General features: G+C 31.4%; 1 protein-coding gene across 1 annotated transcript; it reads left to right on the forward strand.

The window, feature by feature from the left end:
• Positions 1-9,476: 9,476 nt before the first annotated feature.
• LOC129320503 (pentatricopeptide repeat-containing protein At3g02650, mitochondrial-like) lies at positions 9,477-14,420 on the forward strand. Its single transcript, XM_054965997.1, has 3 exons — positions 9,477-11,689; positions 13,021-13,345; positions 14,032-14,420. The coding sequence occupies exon 1, from the start codon at positions 9,745-9,747 to the stop codon at positions 11,524-11,526; it is 1,782 nt and encodes a 593-aa protein (XP_054821972.1). The 5' UTR covers positions 9,477-9,744; the 3' UTR covers positions 11,527-11,689; positions 13,021-13,345; positions 14,032-14,420.
• The last annotated feature ends 7,266 nt before the right edge of the window (positions 14,421-21,686 follow it).

Below are 21,686 nucleotides of genomic sequence, written 5' to 3' on the forward strand. Positions count from 1 at the left end.
ATGCCTCACTAGACACTAAGGAGATACATGCCATATAGGCTTCCACTACTCCTTCCTACGAGTAAACTTTCACCCCTTATCATGATCATGCTCACACTCATCATATATGACACCTATACATTTCAAATTTCTCAACCAATCTATATAAAACTTTTATCATTTCTATTATTACAAATTGTTTAACATGCAAAAAAATCACATTTTGCAATATGCAAGGTTATCAAATCTCAAGTTCAAATTGACATATCCACTCACAAATAGTTAAGCAATATAATTAAATAGTGTAAATTATTCCATTACCTTAACCCCTTGTCACACAAAAGGGTTACTGTGGTTTAATGTTAGCTCCACACGTTTTATACGCACAGGGTAGCTCAAGCAATACTCAATCTACACAATCAAGTGACAATTATCAATTATTACTCCAAATAACCCTAAATTCACTAGGTTCTAATTACTTATAACACTCAAATTCTTTATCTAACCACATCGACCATTTCAAAACACTCTAACCATCTTATTAACATCCTAACACACCAAATTCATCATCCAATTCCCCACATTGTCTCAAAATCTTTAAATTATACTTAAGGTTCGTCCAAACCCTCAACAAAAATTTTCAATCACCATAAATCTCATAAACTTAAGGTTAGAGGCTTGATTTAACTCCCCAAGACCTTAAATAAACCAATAAGTTCGGTCTAAACCTATGGAAATTGAAATCAAAGTTCTTATTGCCCTAAAAGTCAGAAATTTTGCATAAATGGGGAAGGAGAGAAATGTGAAACTTACCTAATGATGATTTAAGCTCTAAATGCTCCCAATGTTGTCTAAGGATCGTGCCTTAGTAGTATACGAGCTCCTCTCCATCGGTCTCTCGTTATCTCTCTTTCTTCTATTTCCGGTCTATTTTCATGACTAATAAATGCAGCTTTTTGCACTTGCCTTGCAGCGCATTGACATGCCCGCTGCGACACATGGTACAGAAAGCCCCACTAAAATTTAAATTTTCTTCCATATCATAGCCCGCTCAAACATCGCCTTAACCCTCTTATAAGGCTGTCTAAGGACTCAAAACTATATTAGTCTCCCATAAATTTCATCAATCAAAAATTTATCTAAATTGACCAATTTACTCTTGGAAACACTAAAAATTCCTAATTTGAAAACCTTAGATGTTACACAATAAATCTGCTAGATTATTACTGGAATGAACTTGTTTAATTTGAATTTCTCCATTTTTTTAATATCATGTGTGAAGAAGAATTTTAGTGAGATATGCTCTGTTTTGTCTCCTTTAATATATCCTTCTCTCAACTAGGCAACGCATGCAGTATTATCTTCATATATGATTATTGGAATCATTTTTCCATAAAAAAGAGCACATGTGCTTTGGATGTGATGGATCATAGATCTTAACCAAATGCATCCTCAGCTTGCTTCATGCATTGCTAAAATTTCTGCATGATTAGAAGATGCGGCTGCTATCATCTGTTTCATAGATCGCCATGAAATAGCAATGTAGCCATAAGTAAATAAGTAGCCCGTTTGAGATCAATCATTATGAGGATTTAACATGAATCCTACATCTACATAGCCCATTAAATCCTGCTTGATTTTATTAGAATATGTTTAACTCCATTCCAATGTCTTCGTGTTGGTGAAGAACTATACCTTGCTAATAGATTAAAAGTAAATGATATATCAAGTCATGTATGACTAGCAAGATACATTAGTGCTCCAATAGCACTAAGATATGGTACTTTTAGACCAAGTAATTCTTCATCCTCTCCTTGAGGCCTAAAAGGATCTTTGTCCTTATCTAAAGATCTAACAACCATTGGAGTGCTTAAAGGATGTGCTTTGTCCATATAAAATCGCTTTAGGACATGTTTTATATATGCTTCTTGGTACACAAAAATTCCACCATTCAAATATTCAATTTGTAATCCAAGGCAAAATTTTGTCCTTCCTAAATCCTTCATTTCAAATTCTTTCTTCAAACAATTCATTGTTTTTGGAATTTTTGCAAGAGTTCCAATAATATTTATGTCATCAACATAAACTGTGATTATTACATACTCATTTTCAAATATTTTTAGGAAAATGCATGGACAAATAGGATCATTCTTATATCCTTCCTTTATCAAGTATTCACTAAAGTGATTATACCACATGCGCCTAAATTGTTTCCACCTATAAATGATTTTATTTAGCTTGATTGAGTATTGTTCTCGAGAACTTTGATTGTTTGCTACTTGCAATTAGAATCCTTCTAGAATTTTCATGTAAATATCATTATCAAGAGAGCCACATAAATAAGCTATAACAATGTCCATTAGGCGCAAATCCAATCTCTCTCGTGCTGCCAAACTAATCAAGTAACAAAGGGTAGTTGCATCCATCACATGTGAGTATGTTTGATCAAAATCAATATCAAGTCTTTGCAAAAACCCTTGAGTAATGAGTCGTGCTTTATACCTTACAATCTCATCTCTTTTGTTTCGCTTTTGTACAAAGACCCATTTATACCTAACAAGTTTCACATCTTTAGGTGTATGAACTAAAAGTCCAAAATTGTTTCATTTTTCAAGAGATTTTAATTCTATCTCCATTGCATCTTTTCATTTTGGCCAATCATTTTTTTGTTTACATTCCCTAATAAACATTTGATCCTCATTGTCATTCATGACATTAAGCACTATATTATATGTAAAATTGTTGTCAACATTGACTTCATTTTTATCCCATCAAATTCCATCCACGACATTATATGGATAACTTCTAGATCCATTTTATGTGTGGATAACTTCAAGATCTACTTTTCTTAAAATTATATATATAGACAACTAAATGAATTATATATATAGACAAGAAAATAGAAATAAGAAATTAAATGTAGAATAAATAAGTAGATAAATAAATAAATACTTAAATGTAAATATCTTCAGGATATACATTATATCACATGGATAACTTTAAGATTCACTTTAAGTTTTGTGGATATCTTCAGGATCCACTCTATGTTATATGTGAATAACTTTCAGATTCACAATTTTTAAAATTTAAATTGTGCCTCCATCTATATTAGAGATGTTCATAGGCATAAGCATAAATCTCTAATGCATTGATAGAATAGATGAAAGTAAACTTAAGAAGAAAAAAAAATAAAAATACATACCTAGTAATGGTAGAAGAAAAACAATCATGTTGATAAACTCATTTGCCCATTCAACCTAAAGGATAACATTTCTACTATTTAATTACTTTAAGGGTGACATTGCAATGATAAAAAGTATAAAACACTAGGTGTTCCACCAAAAATAGTTGAAGGAAAAAAATAGACCTTAATCTTAAAATAATAAAGTGTAAGAGATAAATTTGGGATTCATCACAAGAATAAATGTCAACTATTAATTAAAGGCAAGTAACTGTGTGTGTGTGTGTATTCTACTACAAAACCCTTTACCTAAGGGGCTGTTTGAATACCACTTTTGGTACCCCAAAAGTTCTTTTGGTGAACTAACTTCCACATACCTATGTTTGGGTATAAAATCCTTTAAAAAAACAAAACAAAACAAAACCAATCTACTAAACGTAAAATTCAAGGAAAAGTTAATTTAAAAAACGTTAGTGAGGGTTACTTTTACCATTTTGAAAGTCAGTTTGGTAAATATACTTTTGACAAATTATATATAATCCAAACACGCACATCTTACTCGTCTATGTGAGTTAATTATTAGTCTTACATATTTGAATTAGTGCGTGTGTACTATATTTTTATTGGGGCTTTTGATATTGCTTGATGTCTTCTCAGGGAACGTGGCATTGGAATTGTTGCATTTAGTCCTCTTGGATGAGGATTCTTTTTATTAGGAACCAAATTAGTTGAAAACTTTACGCAACATGATGTTCACTAGGTTTGTGTTAACTAACCATGCTATTACAAGTAGGATTAAATGGCATGTTTACTTACTCATTGAAGTATCTGATATCTTAAATTTTTATGTGGTACAATTTTTCCCTTAAACATTTTAAAATAGTGCATTGAGTATCTTATCATTAAAAAAAGTTAATTTTGATTATTAGATGATTTAAAAATTGCAAAAAAGAACCTAAACATCAATTAAGTTTTCTAAATTACATATAAATAGCATAATACAAATGTTATTTCTTTTCCAAGTAAAAGACCAAAATGCAATTTTATGAGTTATTTTTTCTAATTTTTTTAGTCAACTAATGGTCAAAATTAAATTTTTTTAACAACATGGTGCCCAATGTATTATTTTCAAATATTGAAGCAAAAAATTATGTCACATGTAAATTTAGAATACCAAACATTCCTAAATGAATAGTTAAGAGACAAAAATTCTTTTAACCCTTAAAAATATAAATTATGAACCATATATATATAGTTGCATTTTGATCATCACGGTAAATTATTTCATGACCCTTGTTCAATATCTAGAAATATATATATATATATATATATATAATCTTATCAGTACATGTATTTTTCATTATTGCAGCATTTTCCTAGATTCCAACCAGAAAACCTAGAGCAAAACAAGACTACATTTGAGAGGGTTAATGAAAAGGCTACAAGAAAGGGATGTACTCCATCCCAGCAAGTATTGGCATGGGTTCACCACTAGGGAAACGATATGTGCCCCATACCTGGAACCACGAAAATTGAGAACTTCGATCAAAACATCGGAGCATTGTTGGTGAAGCTAACACCGAAATAATTGGCAGAGCTGGAGTCTTTTATGGCCGGTGATGCCGTCAAGGGTGATAGGTCATATGGGATTGGAGTGTTGGCACTAATAGGTAAAAATATAGTCCGAGTTATGCCTAAAAACACTGTCCTTAAAAGCTATTCCGCCATATTGGGTTGATCGCATGATAGCTCCCTAGAATTAAACAGACTCTTCTTACTAAAAGTAGGGACACAGAACAACAAAAGTTTACAAAATATACTCAGACAACTCAACAATGAATCAATATGATAGAAGAGGAGAGAAATGTTGAGAGTACCAAAGCTCTCTTTTAACATGTGGCAAGCACTGCCTTTTATAGGCAGATCTCATAATGTTAGGCAGTAAAACCACCTTAACAACAATTAAAAAACAGTTAAAAAAATAAAAAGGTTAAATAAATATATTTAAGTAAGGGGTTATGGAAATTAATATTAATTTAATTTATAGTAACTCTTTTTGAAATACTAAAGATATTCTATAATATCCAATATGGAGTAACAACTTGGAAGGAATCCGATACTCCTTCACTTTCTTATTGGAAAACTGCAAGATCAAGCACATATTATGACCAAGCCTATTTATAAGAAGCAGTGAAGCTTTAACTATCATTCATTTCTTATAATTAAATAGGTCCAGATATAATACTATGCATGTTATTGCAAACTTGAGCAAACTTACCAGAACAAAAGGCATGCATTGCCTTAGAAAGGATTTCTCTCTATTATTGTACCAAACCTACTAGGTTCTATGTTTATGCATTTGGCACTTGTTTGAATTTTATTGCATGTGGTTCTCTATGTGTAGGCATTGAATGTTATAAGCATTGAGTTGCATGATTTGTGAGTGTTGTTTAAGGTCATTCATATATAAGGTGCCAAATTATGAGAGAACAAGACAACAACTAGAAAAAGATTGAATAGATAGACTAATTAATAGAGATAAATATGTAGTGAGGTAGAGGGGCAAAAGGAGATAGAAATAATTTATTATATTATTTTTGTTATAATTATTTAATATCTAGTATTATAAAAATCACATTTAGTGAGAAAAAAATCTCTCGTTAAATACATTTTATCTCTTGCTAATTACATTTTAGCAATGAATTATGTCCTTTACTATATTTGCAGTAAAAAAAAAAAGGCCCGCTAAATATAACAAGAGATTAATATTTTCTCACTATTTAGTGAGAATTTTAATTATATATAATTGTATAATCGTGCCTTTGCATCCATACTTGACAAGGTGAATCAAATATGAAGGCTTTGAAGTCAAGAAGCATTGGCCTATATGCATCTTTGCTCCCCACTGTACAAGAAAAATAGGAAAAAAGTAAACAAGAGACTTTTGCTTAAAAATATAGAGCCTTATAAGAACAGCGCCTTCAAACTAAAAGCAAAAGGAGACAATAATAATTACATGGTATTGCAAAGGCTTTAATAATGCATAACCCAAAGGATTACAAGGGGTAAAAAAAGAAGGGGGGCAAAATCAGATGTCTCTATTTCTAGGATAAAAAAGCCCGTCCTGTGTAAGGGCCTAGTTGGTTTTTGTTTTTTTAAAAAAACAGATTTTTTTAAAAACAAAAAAAATTAAAAAATTATTTGAATAAGTATTTTGAATCTAATTATTTTTAAAATTGTCTTCATTTTTTGTTTTTAGAAACAAAAAAATAAAGACATCTTAAAGCTATTTTTGTTTATTTTTCTTATTTTTAAAACACATTATATTTAATTATTAAAAACTACAGTTACCTTAACTAATAATTATCATAAGTCATCACCATTAATTACAACTGATAATCACTATCAGCCAATTTTTTAAATTTTAAAATTTTTTTAAATTAAAATAGCCAAACATATTTTCTTTTTTTATTTTGAAAAATAATTTTAAAAACTATATTATAAAACAATTTTAAAAAAAAATGAGAATATAAACCAAATATGCTAAGTCCCCTAGTAGTGTCTCCCCATCATTTAATTGTGGGTTGATGACAAAGTTTTTCCAAGCTTAGGTTTTGGGAATCTTGATAATGGTATTTGATCAAATTGAATCGACTAGCTATGAGATTTTTTACTGATTTATTTGAAGTTTATAGATTATTTAAGATAATAAAAGTTAAACTAAGACTCTAAACTCAAATAGCTCGTTAGAGTCTTAAGTTAGTGAAAATTTGAGTTAATAAAATTTAGTTTTTTTTTTGGGTAAGGAAAGGGAAAATTTGAGTTAGAAATAAAGGGGATTCAATATTTTTTTAATTTAATACAAGACCACAGAAAAATCATGCAAAGGAATAATTAGCTCATGTCATAGCAAATGATGCTTCTGTGTCCTAAAGGTGGATCAACAAAAATAGTACTCACTTCGTTTTAAATTATAGAGTACTTTTGAAGGAGTTTTTTCATATCAAAATATAAGACACTTTGAATATATTAATGTTTCATTTAATGCACAAATTCTAATATTACCCTTTCTTTCTCTATAATTAATTTTTGTCTTTTCTCTTTTTAATATATTAAATAATGGATATTTTTGAAAGTTTATATTTTTGTTTTGAAAAGATAATGTTTTTAAGTGTATTTAATGAGGTTTATTGGTATGTAAAATTTTGTCTAAAAGTATTCTATAATTTGGGATGAAGAGAGTAATACCTAAATTAGGTATGTGACGAGCAAGCCAATCAGTACACCTATTCGTTTATCTAAAAATATGTTCAAAAGTTACAATCCAATTTCTCATAACTAAGTTTTTGATCCTATATATCAATAGCACAAGAGAAAGGATGATTCTGATTGTAATTGTTGAATGAGTATGAGAGCTTCAATTGAATCAGAATAAATATTAACTTTAGTAAAATTTTCACTCCAATAAAAGCTAAGTCCTATTAGAATATCTAAAAGTTTAACTGCAATGTTGGGTAGTGACTAAGGTATCCAAAAAAACTTGATCAAATTTCTTTGATCATTGCAAATAAACCCTTTATAAGTAGCATAGTCGTTAATGTCTACCAATTGACCCATTAATATCTAGTTGAATCCAAAGTGAATATTGGACTTTGAATGAAGAATTAGAACATTGATAACTTAATGTGTGCATGATAAGAGGGTCCTCTTTAAAGTAGATAAATTTGCTTTTCTCCTCCCATAAAAGGGATTGAAGTTGGGGATAGAGGAGTTTCACTTTATAATTTAACTTTAAGGTACTAGAGTAATATTAAAGTAGCATTAGAGTAACCTAGAGACTCTAAAATAACTTTTGAATCTTATAATAATAATGTTGTACTCCCTTCATTTAAAAATGTAAAATATTTTTTGAGAAATTGGATGTTAAAAAATATAAAATATTTTTAATATTTTAAAATGTAATTATTTTTTTAAAAGTATTCATATTAATGAACAACTTTATATTTATTATAGAATGTTAAATAAGAATAAATATGAAAAGATAAAATTAATTTAAAAATAAATAAATATTTTTATTGAGAGATAAAATTTAATAAAAAAATATTTTATATTTTTAAATGGATGGTGTATATGCATATGAATCTTGTGACTTGTAGACTATCGTTGAGAATTGTTGTGCTTGGAAATGTCTCTCTGAATTGTTTGCGTAAGCGATGAGTGAAAGTAACTATAGATATTCTTTCATAGCATGTGTGCTATGTTGCGATGGCTTAATTCCTAAATCAAAATTATGTAAGGTAGAATTATGTGTATTAATGGATTATATATATACATATATACACATATACATGTATGTACATATACATACATAATACACACACACGTTGTGAAACTACATACATTAAGACTTCTTTATTTGAGATTAAAAAACAAATAATTTTTAAATAATTTAAAAATTTTATTAAAAAATATTTTATAGAGATTTTATAAAAATAAATATTATTATATTCTGTTATAATAATAAAAAGTACTCTCTTTATTAAAAAATATAAGGCATTTTTTGAGGAGTGAGATGTTAACAAATATAAAGTATTTTTAATCTTTTGAAGAGTAATCATTGTTTTTTTTTCAAAAGTGCCCCTATTAATAATGACTTTATATTTATTGTAGGGTATTTAATAAGAATAAATATGAAAATATAGGATTCATTTGAAAATAGGTAATAACTTTATTAGGGGTGAGATTCGGTTAAAAATATTTTATATTTTTGAATGGAGGGAGTAATTATTAATTAGATACTTTTAAATGTTATGATATTTCATATATTTTGTATTTTTAAAACATTTTTTTCATTTATCGCATTTATTTATTTTCAAAAGCCATTAGAATAATTTTTTAAAATAATTAAATACTTTCTCTGTTTAAAAATGTAAGGTATTTTTTGAGGAGTTAGATGTTTAAAAATGTAAAGCATTTTTAGTCTTTTAAGGTGTAATTATTGCCTTTTTTTTAAAGGTACCTTATTGATAATGACTTTATATTTATTGTAAGATATTTAATAAAGGTAAATATAAAAAAATAGGATTAGTTTAAAAGTAGGTAACAACTTGATTGAGAGATAAGATTCGATTAAAAATATTTTATATTTTTGAAAGGAGGAAGTATATATTTTTTATATTTTGATTCTTTAAAAAAATATTAAACAACCAAAGTCAAAACTTATGAAATAATTTTTTAAAAAATAAAAAAAGTAAATTTTTTTAATAAAAAACTAAAGCAAACGAATCCTCGATCAAATGAGCGTTTTGGGCTAAACTTCATTACTCATTTCATTTGGTTCCCAAATCAAACCCCTATCACTCACAAACGACCCTACGCAGGCGCTGGCAGTCGCACATCGCCCTCCCTCCTCCGTTGTCGGCCGTTCTTGTCGTCTTCGTTCCTCCCTCCTCCTCCTCCTCCTCCTCCGTCGGCCGTTCCCCTCGCCCTCGGTCCCTCCTTGCAACAGCTTGCGAGTGAGTTCCAGCACCTTCGTCCAGCCAGCGGCAGCGAGTTCTTTCGAGACTTCCCGCGTTCCTTCGAGGATGTGGAGGTCGGCGTTTGCAAGACAAGCTTTTCGGAACTTCAATGCTTCCCGAATCCGAATCCCTAAGGTGACGGCTGTTCATTCTAGCTTAGTAGATATAGTCCAATCTTCTCACTTATCTGCATGGAATTTTCCGCAAATATCCTGTCTCTGCGAGAGCCCTCGATTCTTTTCCCAGCATTCAGCTGAACACTCTCATTTTGAATCGCAAGTTACTGATTCTACCAAGGAGGATTTTAGTCATGAAGTTCCAGTGCATTCTTCTGGGGGTGTTGATGAATATGATGGTGCTCAGATGGGCAATGATGCCCCATCGGATAATGGGCCTCATGAAGAGTCTCTTGAAGAAACTGGGGGTGCGCAGATGGATGATTCTGCTTCTGGTTTTGGCCAGGAGAGCGAAGACGAGGGGAAAGAAGAGGTTTACGAGATCGATCTGGAGAAGTTGGAGAATGTGTTGTCTCTTCTTCAAAGTAGTCCTGATGGGTCCTTGGAGTCGTCTCTCAATGACCTGGGTTTAATTCTACATGAAGAGTTCATGATCAAAGTACTTCAAACCCCTCTAGTTGCTGGTGACAATCTTATCAGATTCTTCAGGTGGGCTTGGAAAGACAAATCTTTTAAGGTCACCACCGCTGTTGTAGAATCTCTTGTTTTGGCTGTATGCAGTGTTCTCAGGAAGAAAGAGATATACGCCCTGTGGGATTTAATTAAGGATATCAACGAGAAAGAGAATGGAGTGCTGAAGGTGGAGATTCTTAATGAATTGTTAGCTTCCTTCTCAAAATTGGGCAAAGGAAAAGCTGCATTTGATGTCTTCAATAATTTTGAGGAACTAGGGTGTGTGCCAAACGCAGACACCTATTACTTTACAATTGAAGCTCTTTGCAGGCGATCTTTCTTTGATTGGGCTTGGTCTGTGTGTCAAAAGATGCTTGATATTGAAAGCGTGCCTGCTGGTGAGCAAGTTGGTAAGATTATATCTTGGTTTTGCAAGGGGAAAAACGCTAAAGCTGCCCATGCAGTTTATGTGGTAGCAAGAGAGAAAAAGCAGCATATACCAACATCTTCTATTAACTTTTTGATCGGTCAACTTAGTCAAGATAATGAAACTGTACAATTAGCTTTGGAGATGTTAGAGGATATTGTTGAAGATAAGAAACATACAATAAAGCCATATTCAGCTGTCATTCAGGCCTTATGCAGAATCAAAGATGTTGGTGCAGCCAAGCAATTGGTCTTAAAAATGATTGCAGATGGCCCACCTCCTGGGAATGCTGTCTTCAATTATGTTATTACAGGATATTCCAAAATTGGGGAAATGGAACAGGCATTGGAGATGATGAAACTTATGGAAACTAGAGGCTTAAGACCAGATGTATATACTTATACTGTTGTTATAAGTGCCTACGCAAATGGTGGCGAGATGGAACAGGCTCAGAAAGTCTTCACAGAAGCTAAAAAGAAATATTCTGAGTTGAGCCCTGTAACTTACCATACTCTAATACGGGGATATTGCAAGCTAGAACAGTTTGACAAGGCTTTGGAATTATTGGCAGAGATGAAGGACTTTGGTGTCCGACCAACTGTTGATGAATATGAGAAGTTGATCCAGTCTCTGTGCCTGAAGGCTTTGGATTGGCAAATGGCGGAGAAGCTCCTAGAGGAAATGAAAGAGAATGGCTTGTATCTCAAGGGTATCACTAGGGCCCTAATTAGAGCAGTGAAGGAAATGGAGCAAGAGGTTGTCGAGACCGAGAAAGTTAGTTTAGCGGCTTAACCTGCCTTCTGGCATGAACTTAATTCTGAAAGGCCTCAGGCTTGAATTTCTTTTCTAATTTTTGCAGCATTCTGATACCTAGTTACTGTTTAATTGCTCTTTTGATCTCAAGGCAAAATTATTTGTAGGAAGTCAACTTAAGCTTCGATGGTTGTAATGTGAGGTTAGTGCCTTCAATATTTAATAATGCAGTTTAGCTTTGTTATGTTTCAAGGTTCCACCCACAGTTATGTCATTGGCATTCTGGTTTTAAAGTTAGTATTTATTTTGAGGTTCCATGCTAAACTTTCCTATCTTCTCTTTGCTTGGACTGGGGAATGAAACAAATAAAATAGAAATGTGTGAATGGAAACTAAATGACTGTTTTTAAATGAAGTGATCATTTAGATACTACACTATATATATATATATATATATTCATATTAGGCGTTCTGTTTAGTCATGATTGCTGGATCTCCAATATGCAATAAAATGATTGTTACATTTACTTTTGACTCTAGTTGGAGCTTAAGATGGATGTGTTTTTGGGATTAACTGTTGTAGTTTTAAATCTTGATATGAAATCTGAAATGATGAGGGAAGAGAAAGCCTATGTGCCTGAAGTCATTGATTGGCATGTCAGACTCTTAGAAATCCGGAGTTTCGTGATTTCATCATAAAAGGCTACATTAGTTTCTGCCCATCCACAGTTCCATGAGAGATAAGGAACAATCGCCCCTCCTGCCTTTTTATGTCATTACAAAAGGTGGCAGATATGATATACGACCTTATTTGCAAGGCTCAATCACGTGATGAGTCCTAGATATCTGCACTGGATGCTGTTTTAGAGAAGCACAACTCTGCTGCACGTGAACTACTATAGGGAGATGAACTTGCTCTTTTCCTTATCAAAGTTGTTCGATGACATCAATAACTTGAAGGCAATGCTTTGTGCAATTTAATGCTAATTTTAAATTCAGCCAACACCCTTTTAGTCCACATTCCTTCGCATACACCTAGCACTAGTGCTTGATATTCGTCCTCAGCGTTACTTCTAGCATCAATTTTTTTTTTTTAAATTCATATAAATCTCCAAGTAACAAAGTTTCTCAACACAACGGTCTAGTATCTAATTGTGGAATTTTTGTCTGTAATTGAACTTGCCTGATCAACATTTGTGTATGCTGCAACTCCTCCTGACCTTCCTTCCTCAGAATATTGGTGTCATGTTATTGATAAACATTACCTATTCAATTGTTTATTTTAGACTTGTATTCTAAATATGCTAGTAACTGAGACAGCAATTATTCTCGAGGAATATGGTATCCATCTCTAGTTTTTACTTTCACTTCGCACTGTTTATGAATGGTTTGATTACCATAAAGTTATTCATTTTGTAACTGTTTTGAGTGTTGGAAATTCAGTTTAATGTTGTGTCGGTTATGCTGCTAGTATCTGCTGGTTAATATTCTGTATTTCTGTCCATTTATCAAATTATTTCTCATGTTGGTTCAGGTCCAGAGTGCAGATGATAATAATTATCCAGAGAACGTGGAACCAAAACTGATATTTATTCTGAGATTCTGGAATTATTGTTTTGGATAATGAGCAAGGTTTCTATGCAGAAAATATGAGAGCGCTTTGTGATGTTGGAAATTCAACAAAGAAAGGGTCTAATGCTGGATACATTGGACAGAAAGGCATTGGTTCCAAGTCTGTTTTCCGAGTTTGCTAAAGAATGTTTGTTTGATTTTATTGAATTAGTCTAAAAATTATTATGATTCAAATAAGAATGCTGAGAAACCGAAGTATCCAGAAAGACATTTAGACACTGCTGAAGGTGTGTATAGTTGCTTCATCACCTTCTGTTGTGGAATATATTTGATAAACTATACTTCTATCTTCCTTCAACTGTGCGACTCTTTGTAATTTTTTATTTGATCTTTACTTTCTTCTTAATAAAAATCAGGTAGTATTATGCTTCATTTCTATCATTTAGTTACTAACTGGTGTCACTTGTTTTCTTTCCTGTCAAGTTCTGGGAATGGTTATGTGATTTGCTTGCATTGTTGGCTACGCTCTGGCTATTAATAATGCAATCAAAGTTTTTTATATATGGTGCAAAGATCATTGTTCAGAAAGGCATCAAACACATGTCCCAATCTGGATATACAATTCGCCTTGTATGAATTGAGATTTGGTTTAAAGCAACTAACCATATGCATGATCCATGTTTTGTTGGTACTTTTACTATATGGCTTTCTAAGTACAACATCATATGTGCCAAGAGTTGTATATTCAAGTGTTTGTTACTGTTATCATTTGTATATTCAAGAGTTGTGTTATTGCCTATCAGAATGTCACAAGTATTAGCCGACTTTGGTTCTTATATGAGATGTATTAATTTGCTCGGGTACATATTAAGGCTGTGCATAGTTGTTTTTGGAAGGTAGAGAATATGCCCCTTTTCAGCTCTTGGTGCTGTTTTGCTGGAAATTTGTCTCACTAACTTCGGTTTCGCTTAAGGTGATGGATGCTCCAGAGATTCACTCTAATGGATATCATGTCAAGTTGGACATCAGTGAAGGCCAGATTGGATTTGTTTTGCCTACAGTAGCGCGCAAGCTATTGACCTTTCAGTAGGATGGCATCTACTGATATTGATTCATTTGATGCTAATCCTTGGAAAGCAGGCGTTGTACTTCCATTCAGGTCTCATCTGTCTGAAGGAAGTATCATGAATCATCAATAGCATTATGTTCCTAAATACTGCTTGTACTGTTGTACATTAGAACCATGCTTGGTGTGTTATTTTGTTTACATGTTTGGTATTTCATTTCTATAGGATTGATGTTCAAATTTTGAATTCATACATATTGTTAATGCTTCATCCTCAAGCAAGGTATTAAAAATCAGACCGATTATTGAACTAGGTAAGGTGCTAGTTCAAAGATTAAGAATTAAAATCATGGTTGAATCATGACTAAATCAGTCATAAGCAAAACATTTTATTAAATTAGTCAAGATACTAGTTTAACAATTTATCTATTCAACTGAGGTGAATTGACTTAGATTTTAATATTTTATCCTCAGGTATCTTTTTCTTTCATACACATTGGAAGTGATGCTTTGTATCGTTATTTCCTTTAACAATATTCAGGGGTTGTGCTGCAATCTATGGTAATAGGAATGTTGTAACATTGTTCTTCCTCGTTAGGTTTGTTTTTAGCAAGGTATTGAAAATTGAATCAATCATTAAATTGGTTAAGGTAGCAATTCAAGGGTTAGTGGTTCAATTAAGGGTCAGATTGAGATCAAACCGATCATGAATAAAATAATAAAATATATAAAAATATAATTTAAATAAAAATATATCAATCCTCAAAATATTAATAAAATAAATTAAAAACCCAAATATCTAAAAGATAAGAAAAAATATGATTGAAAATAAAAAAATATTTTAATTATTGAAATATATTTATAAAGTTAAAGTAAACGGGAATTCGTGTGTTAGTAATAGTTTAAATGTTAATTCCTAAAAGCTTTTGACTAGTGATTATTGTTATTAGTAATATTAAAATTGAACAATAAAAAATGTGGCTCCAAAGAGAAGTGATGATGCGTGCGTCAGTTGTTAGTTTGGTGAGAGGTCAACCACAGCTAAGGCTCATAGGTCACAGTTATCAATGCTGTACTCAATAGCAAAGAAGGGGGAGAAACATAAATGAGAAGCAACGCTTGCCATGTCTTTCTTCTTGCTACTTCTATAATATTCTAAAAAATTAATTTCAAATTAAAAAAGTTAAATGAGATTAATTAAGCAAATTAATGTGATGTATGGTTATAGAGAGTAAGTGAATGTTTTAAATTGTGATTTCAATCTTAGAATTGAGTTCGGAGCAGAGTTGGGACATTTGGACCTCAAAATAGGAGAAAACCAAGGAGAAGTAAATTTATGCCACATGCTATGGGGCGTGCACAATATGCTGTGGCTCATGAGTCACAGAAACACAAAGAAGAGTTCTCTATACCACATGTCACAGGGTGTGTGACATGTGCTGTGGCACACAAACCAAATTTGATAGTAAAAAAGGTATGGATCAACTGGAAAAATAAAGGGAGGCAAAGAGGTTTGAGAGAGAGAACAAAGATAACGAGTTTTGATTTGCTAAAGCTTGAGTATGGAATGATTTGGAGCATTCTAAGGCCTTCAATTACTTAAGGTAAGCTCCCTAAGCCTCTTTCTTCCCCTATTTTCCTCTCTTAATAGATTTCTTTGGTTAGGGTTTGATTATGGAAAGTGATTATCAGACCTACATGGTGATGGGTCTAAATCCATTAATTTAAATGAGGCTAATAGGAGTTGTTTGAAATATTTAAACCTAAGTTTGATGATTTTAAGCGTTCTTGGATTTAAACTCTCATTAATGGATGAACCCTAGACTCTCTGAGTATGATTTTGGATTGTTAAAGGAAATATTGAACATTATTTAAGTTAATGTGACCTAAAGGGAGTTAATAATCCCAATAGGTAAGCCTACATGCTAGGAAGGAAAGCTTTGGCCATTTTTGGTGTTGAATTAGGGAGTTGGAATTGTGAAAATGGTGATAGATGAGTATGGATATAATTAATTGTAGATTGATCGTTCATGTACCAGTTTGAACTTGAAATCAAGCTTTAGAAATAATAATAGATGGGTAAACTTTTGACCATTCAAAAGTTTCAAGTAATTGTGAAAATCTATCTTGTGTAATTGTATATTAATTGATTTACATTTTTAAAATGATAAGTGATTAGCAAAATTAGTTGAGATTTTATATTTGCTATTATGTAACATGTTTTTAAAAGCATAAACGAAGCTATGATGAGCTTTTAACCACAACATGATGAATGAATGATTAAAATGACATGTTTAATTATGATAATGATTATGATATCTATAGTTATATGTGTTGTTAGAAAAACTTGATATGATATGATGAGCAATGTAATGTGAATATATGATGATGAAATGATGAGAAGTAGAATATGTTATATTATGTGATTGTGCTTATGAGCTTGTGCGCCTTGGGAAATGTAAAATGAGATAAGATGCATGATTATTTCATTTCATATGCTAACAAATAATTGGACATACTGTTGTGGCTAATAACATGCTATATGTGAGCATGAGTGGTTGCACGATCGTATTGGCAAGAGTTCACCTAAGGAGAGGAGGAGAGATAAAATCTATATGGTATTGGCTGTTTGTTGTTAGAATCAAAAGCTAGCCTAGCTATTAACTGTTGAAATTGGGAGGTAGCCACTGTCTCACTGTTTGTTGAGGGATTGTCCCATTATTTGCCGAAGGACTCAAACCTAACTTGACTTGAAGCAAGCTATCTCTACTAGTTCTTCTAAGAGACTAGCTTAGGGTTTATGAAACCTTAGAGATTCAAAAATAGAGGAAGCTATAGTTTGAAAGTAAGACTAGTGACCTTAGCCGGGTTGCTCCTCACAATTGGTGAACTTGGACAGTTCATTCACACAGACAAAACCCTACTTGATTTATAGCTCATTGTTTCAGCTAAAAAGTATAAGAAGGATATAAGATTAGTTTGATCGTGCATATTATTTGATGTGCCACATGGATGTTAAGTTTGTGACAAGTCATGATATTTGACTGTGCCATTGTCACATAATTGTCATTATTGTGGAAATGTGCATTGTTGTATTTTTTGGGGCTATTATCACATGATTGTTAGCATTTTGGCAATGTGTCTTGTGAGATGACTTGTGAAAAATGATGACATGATAATATTATAATGATTTATATAAATATAACATGAGTTATATGTGAAGATGTGAAATACTCCCTACGGTCTTTATTATATGACACTTTCAATCGTTTCACACATTTTAAGAAAAGTTAGTTTTTTTCTTGATATTATAAAAAAAATAAAATGTAATTTCATTTTTACCCTTGGCTTTAAATAATAATACAATTACATTAAATACCATCACATTAATCAAGAAAGGGTAAAATTAAAAAAGTGATTTAATTATTATAAAGTGTCTTATATTTTGGACCAAAAATTACTTTTAAAAACTTATAAATAAGACCAAAGGGAGTGTGTGATTATATGCCTCATATATGATTTCTCTATAAAATGTCAATTAATATGAAATTACATAGGGTAAAGGAACATTGGTTATTAACTAGTCGTACTCACTCATCTCTTTTAATATTTTTACTGGCTCTAGATTGGGTGGTAAAAAAGAAAATGCTTCAGAGGCTTAAGAATGTTGTACTTATTGTAAATTGTCACACCTGGAACTTTTGAAGTGTGATCGGCTGGAATACAAAAAAACTTATATTTTATAAACCTAAACACTTAACACATCTAACATAATAATTACAATTTTATCATATAATCATCATTTATATTAAATAATTGTTAATAGGAACAAAATATTTAAGCTTACTATAGAAATTTTCACAAAATCTTTGCTATAAGTTAGGCTTTCCAAAATCTCTACAACTTGTCATAAAGAACATCTAGGCGGCATTCGAAGTTCTACTCTGACACACACCACACACACACACACACACAAACTAAAATATTTTAAGCAAGGATTTTTCCTATATGATTTGTGACTCTAAAACTAAAACAAAATACTTAAATATTTATATTAATCCACAATATAATTGGAGCAACAAAATACTTCTTGTCTCAAGGAGTCCCACAAGAACTACTAAAAGCAGGTCTATTTCTACTATCTAAATACCAAAAATTCTTTTAGTAAACAACACCCCAATATAATAATAATAATAATAATAATAATATAATAATAATAATAATAATAATAATAATAATAATAATAATAATAAGTAAAAATGATAATCATAAATATATAAAACAAAAAACAAGTGACTAATCTAATTATCAATGATATTAAAAAATCACAACACAATTTATCTTTAATAATTGAGTAACAAAAATATAAAAGAAACAATAGAGAATCATAACCACTAAATCAAGACTATATCTTTTTTTTTAAATCATAAAAACACAATTCTTAAGAGTAAAAATATAATTTAGAAAACTTGTTTTCTGTTAGGATTTTAACAAAATGAATAATAGGCACAAACACATAGTCCATGAGAACAAGTAATATCCGACATGACTAAAAGCCACAAAAAAAACAAGTGCAAGCATAACACTTATAAATAACAGACATAGATTATATCCATGAAATTACATCCTCCCTTCGACGTGTGTTGGCCAACACATGAGGCTAGCACGTCTAATGTGCCCTGCTTTCTAGGTGTGCCATGACATGTTAAGGACTAACGAAACTGTCATTAATAACTAGTGTTTTGTATTTGATCCTATAAAATATTTTTGTCATACATGGAATCCAAAAAACCTTATAGTTCAAAATTTTCTTTTAACTTGTAAAGTATAAATAACTTTTTCATTTAAAATTTTAGTCCATGTATATAATAATATTTTTAAGAAATATAATACCATGAGAATACCTATATTTTAACTCGAACAACAAAAAAGCTAATTACATACTTTAAATCAGCTTAATTATATAGTACAAAAAGATCTGTTTATAACAATTAAAATAAATAAATAAAGTAAGAGAAAGATCACTACTTCTCTTTATTGAGAAATGTTATTTATTTATTTGACATATCATCAGTTTCAAAATTCTCTTCTTACAACTAAAATCAAGTTTTCTCTTCTTCTAACGACCCTATCAAAAATAATTGAATTTTAATAGAATTTCTACTAGATGAGTAAACTCTCTCATCACAATAGGACAATCACAATTAATTTGAATACGACAAAGTTCATCCTTCATTATCACCACAATAGAAACAATCGCAATTAAATTTAAGTCTCAAAATTTTTGATATGATTTTAACCCAACAAATTGAAATCATTAAGATATAATTATTTTTCAAACTTTTTACAAACATCTAATATACATAAATTTCAAATAAATCAACTAAACTCTTTGCTCCTTAAATTAGTCTTTTTTTTGGTAGTTACCAACACAATTATGATACTTCACAAAACAAATTTCCATCAAAAGTCAATTTCAGTTGAAAATCAATTCTATGTCCATCTTCTCCCTCTTATATAATCATGCTCTCAAATGAAACTACCTACCAAAATACACCCCTTAATCTCCAAATTCCAGCTTTATTAAATCCTGAATATGCTCTTATTCACATATCAAGCAGAGATTAGAGAGGAAAATTCTCAATTTGCAACAACCCAAATAACACACGAATGAGCATTATAAAAGAAGGAAGAGAGGTTCAGGCATACTCACCCCAAATCAAAACTAGAGGAAGGAAAAATGGAAGAACAAGTTTAGGCAACAGAACAAATATGGCTTGAACAAGGAAGGAGAAAATCTTCAGCGGTGCCGCTGAAACAAACGGAGAGGAAAAAAGAAGACCGACGGCGAGAACGTGGAATAGGGAGAAGACTAGCAGACTTCCATAGCGGCAACGACGGACCACCTTCATTCACTGGCGATGGGTGGATTGGGAGGAGAAATGGAAGAGGAAGACCCAAGTGAAAAACGGGCGCGTGCTTCTCTTGAACTCTCTCTCTTACAGATGAATCGGGAATGAAAAAGTAAAGGGCAGGCCGAGCGAGAAAAAAAAAAAAAAAATCTGTTTGCCGTGCTTCTTTTATTTATTATTTTATTTTATTTTGTATTTTTTAGGCATTAAGGTAAAGAAACTAAAAAAATTTACACCTCCTATATCTAATAGATACGAACTTGGTACTAAAAGTTAATAGAAATGGTAATTTCACAAGGCCGCCAAATCCACCTTGTTAAATCTCCCTCCCAAAATTAATGAATTGAACTCATTTACTCTAATTTAATTAATTTTAATTTTTATATATACATACACATAAATACATATATACATATATATATATATATATATATATTTATTCTAGGATATTACATTATACTTCCTTAAGAAATTTAGTCCCCCGAATTTAAATATACTTACCTTAATCTTCAAATAAGTATAGATACTTGGCATGTATTTCACTTTCTACTTCTCATCTAGCTTCTTGAAAATGATTGTGTCACAACACTTTTACTGAAGCGATTTCTTTCAATTGCAACTTCTTTACTTGCCTATTGAGAATGATCACTGGAATTTCTTCATACGATAAATCTAGGTTTATTTGAATCCCCTGAGTCTCAATCACATATGAAGGGTCATAAAATACTTTATAACATTGATACGTAAAATACTGGATGAATACTTGATAACTCAGGTAGTAATGCCAAGTGATAAACAACCACACCACTTAACTCTATAACACATACACACACACAAAAATCCTCTCACTTTATAATATCATGTATCAATTATGATGATATTGCCAACTAGGATTGTTGATTTTGAAGTATGCATTTATTGCACCATATACTTGTTATTTCAATGTGTAATTTGGACTCTAAATATGTTTGGGTAAATTGAGAAAAACCTTGACAAGGCCAAAATGTTAATGTAAATAGAGTATGTTATTATATGTAAATGATTTTATAGTCATAAAATGCATTGCTATATCTCCTTCTATTTTGATGTTAATAAGGATTGAGAGTTGAAGATGACATCTCTGTGTTATTTTGTGCTTATGGTGTGTTGAGCAAGTTGTCCTAGGTTTATTAAGTGTGGTTTAAGTGTTAGTGATAGATTTTGGCACAAGCGTTGATTTTTGGATACCCTTGTGATGTAAAAGTGTGAGAAGTAGTGAAAAATGTGTTGGATGTCCAATTCTCTTGTGTGAAATTATTTGGAAGTAAAACTTATACCATGAGCTAGATTTTGAATTGATCTTTCTATAAACACCTATTTTACCTAAATTGGACATTAAACTAAGAATTGAAGCACACCGAAAGTTGGCCCTCTATTGCTGTCAAAATGACCACAGTATTACTGTCAGTTTTTGTGCAATATGTCGAGGCAAGTCGGCGCCTGCACTATAACATGTTACACAAGAAAGGAGCACGCCACAGCGCATGCATGACATGCCATGGCCCCTACCGCTATTCCTTATTGTCTTGTTTTTCTCAATTTCCTTGCAATGCTTTTAGTGTAAAATGGTATCCTATGCTTCTACATTGGTTTTAAACACTTGATTAGATT

This window comes from Prosopis cineraria, unplaced genomic scaffold (assembly GCF_029017545.1).
Source record: "Prosopis cineraria cultivar Desert tree isolate PC_DT_omini unplaced genomic scaffold, ASM2901754v1 PC9, whole genome shotgun sequence".
NCBI lineage: Eukaryota > Viridiplantae > Streptophyta > Magnoliopsida > Fabales > Fabaceae > Prosopis > Prosopis cineraria.

What these genes read in the sequence shown, in the direction of transcription:
- LOC129320503 (XM_054965997.1), top strand. Translation starts at nt 9,745, where the DNA reads ATGTGGAGGTCGGCGTTTGCAAGACAAGCTTTTCGGAACTTCAATGCT.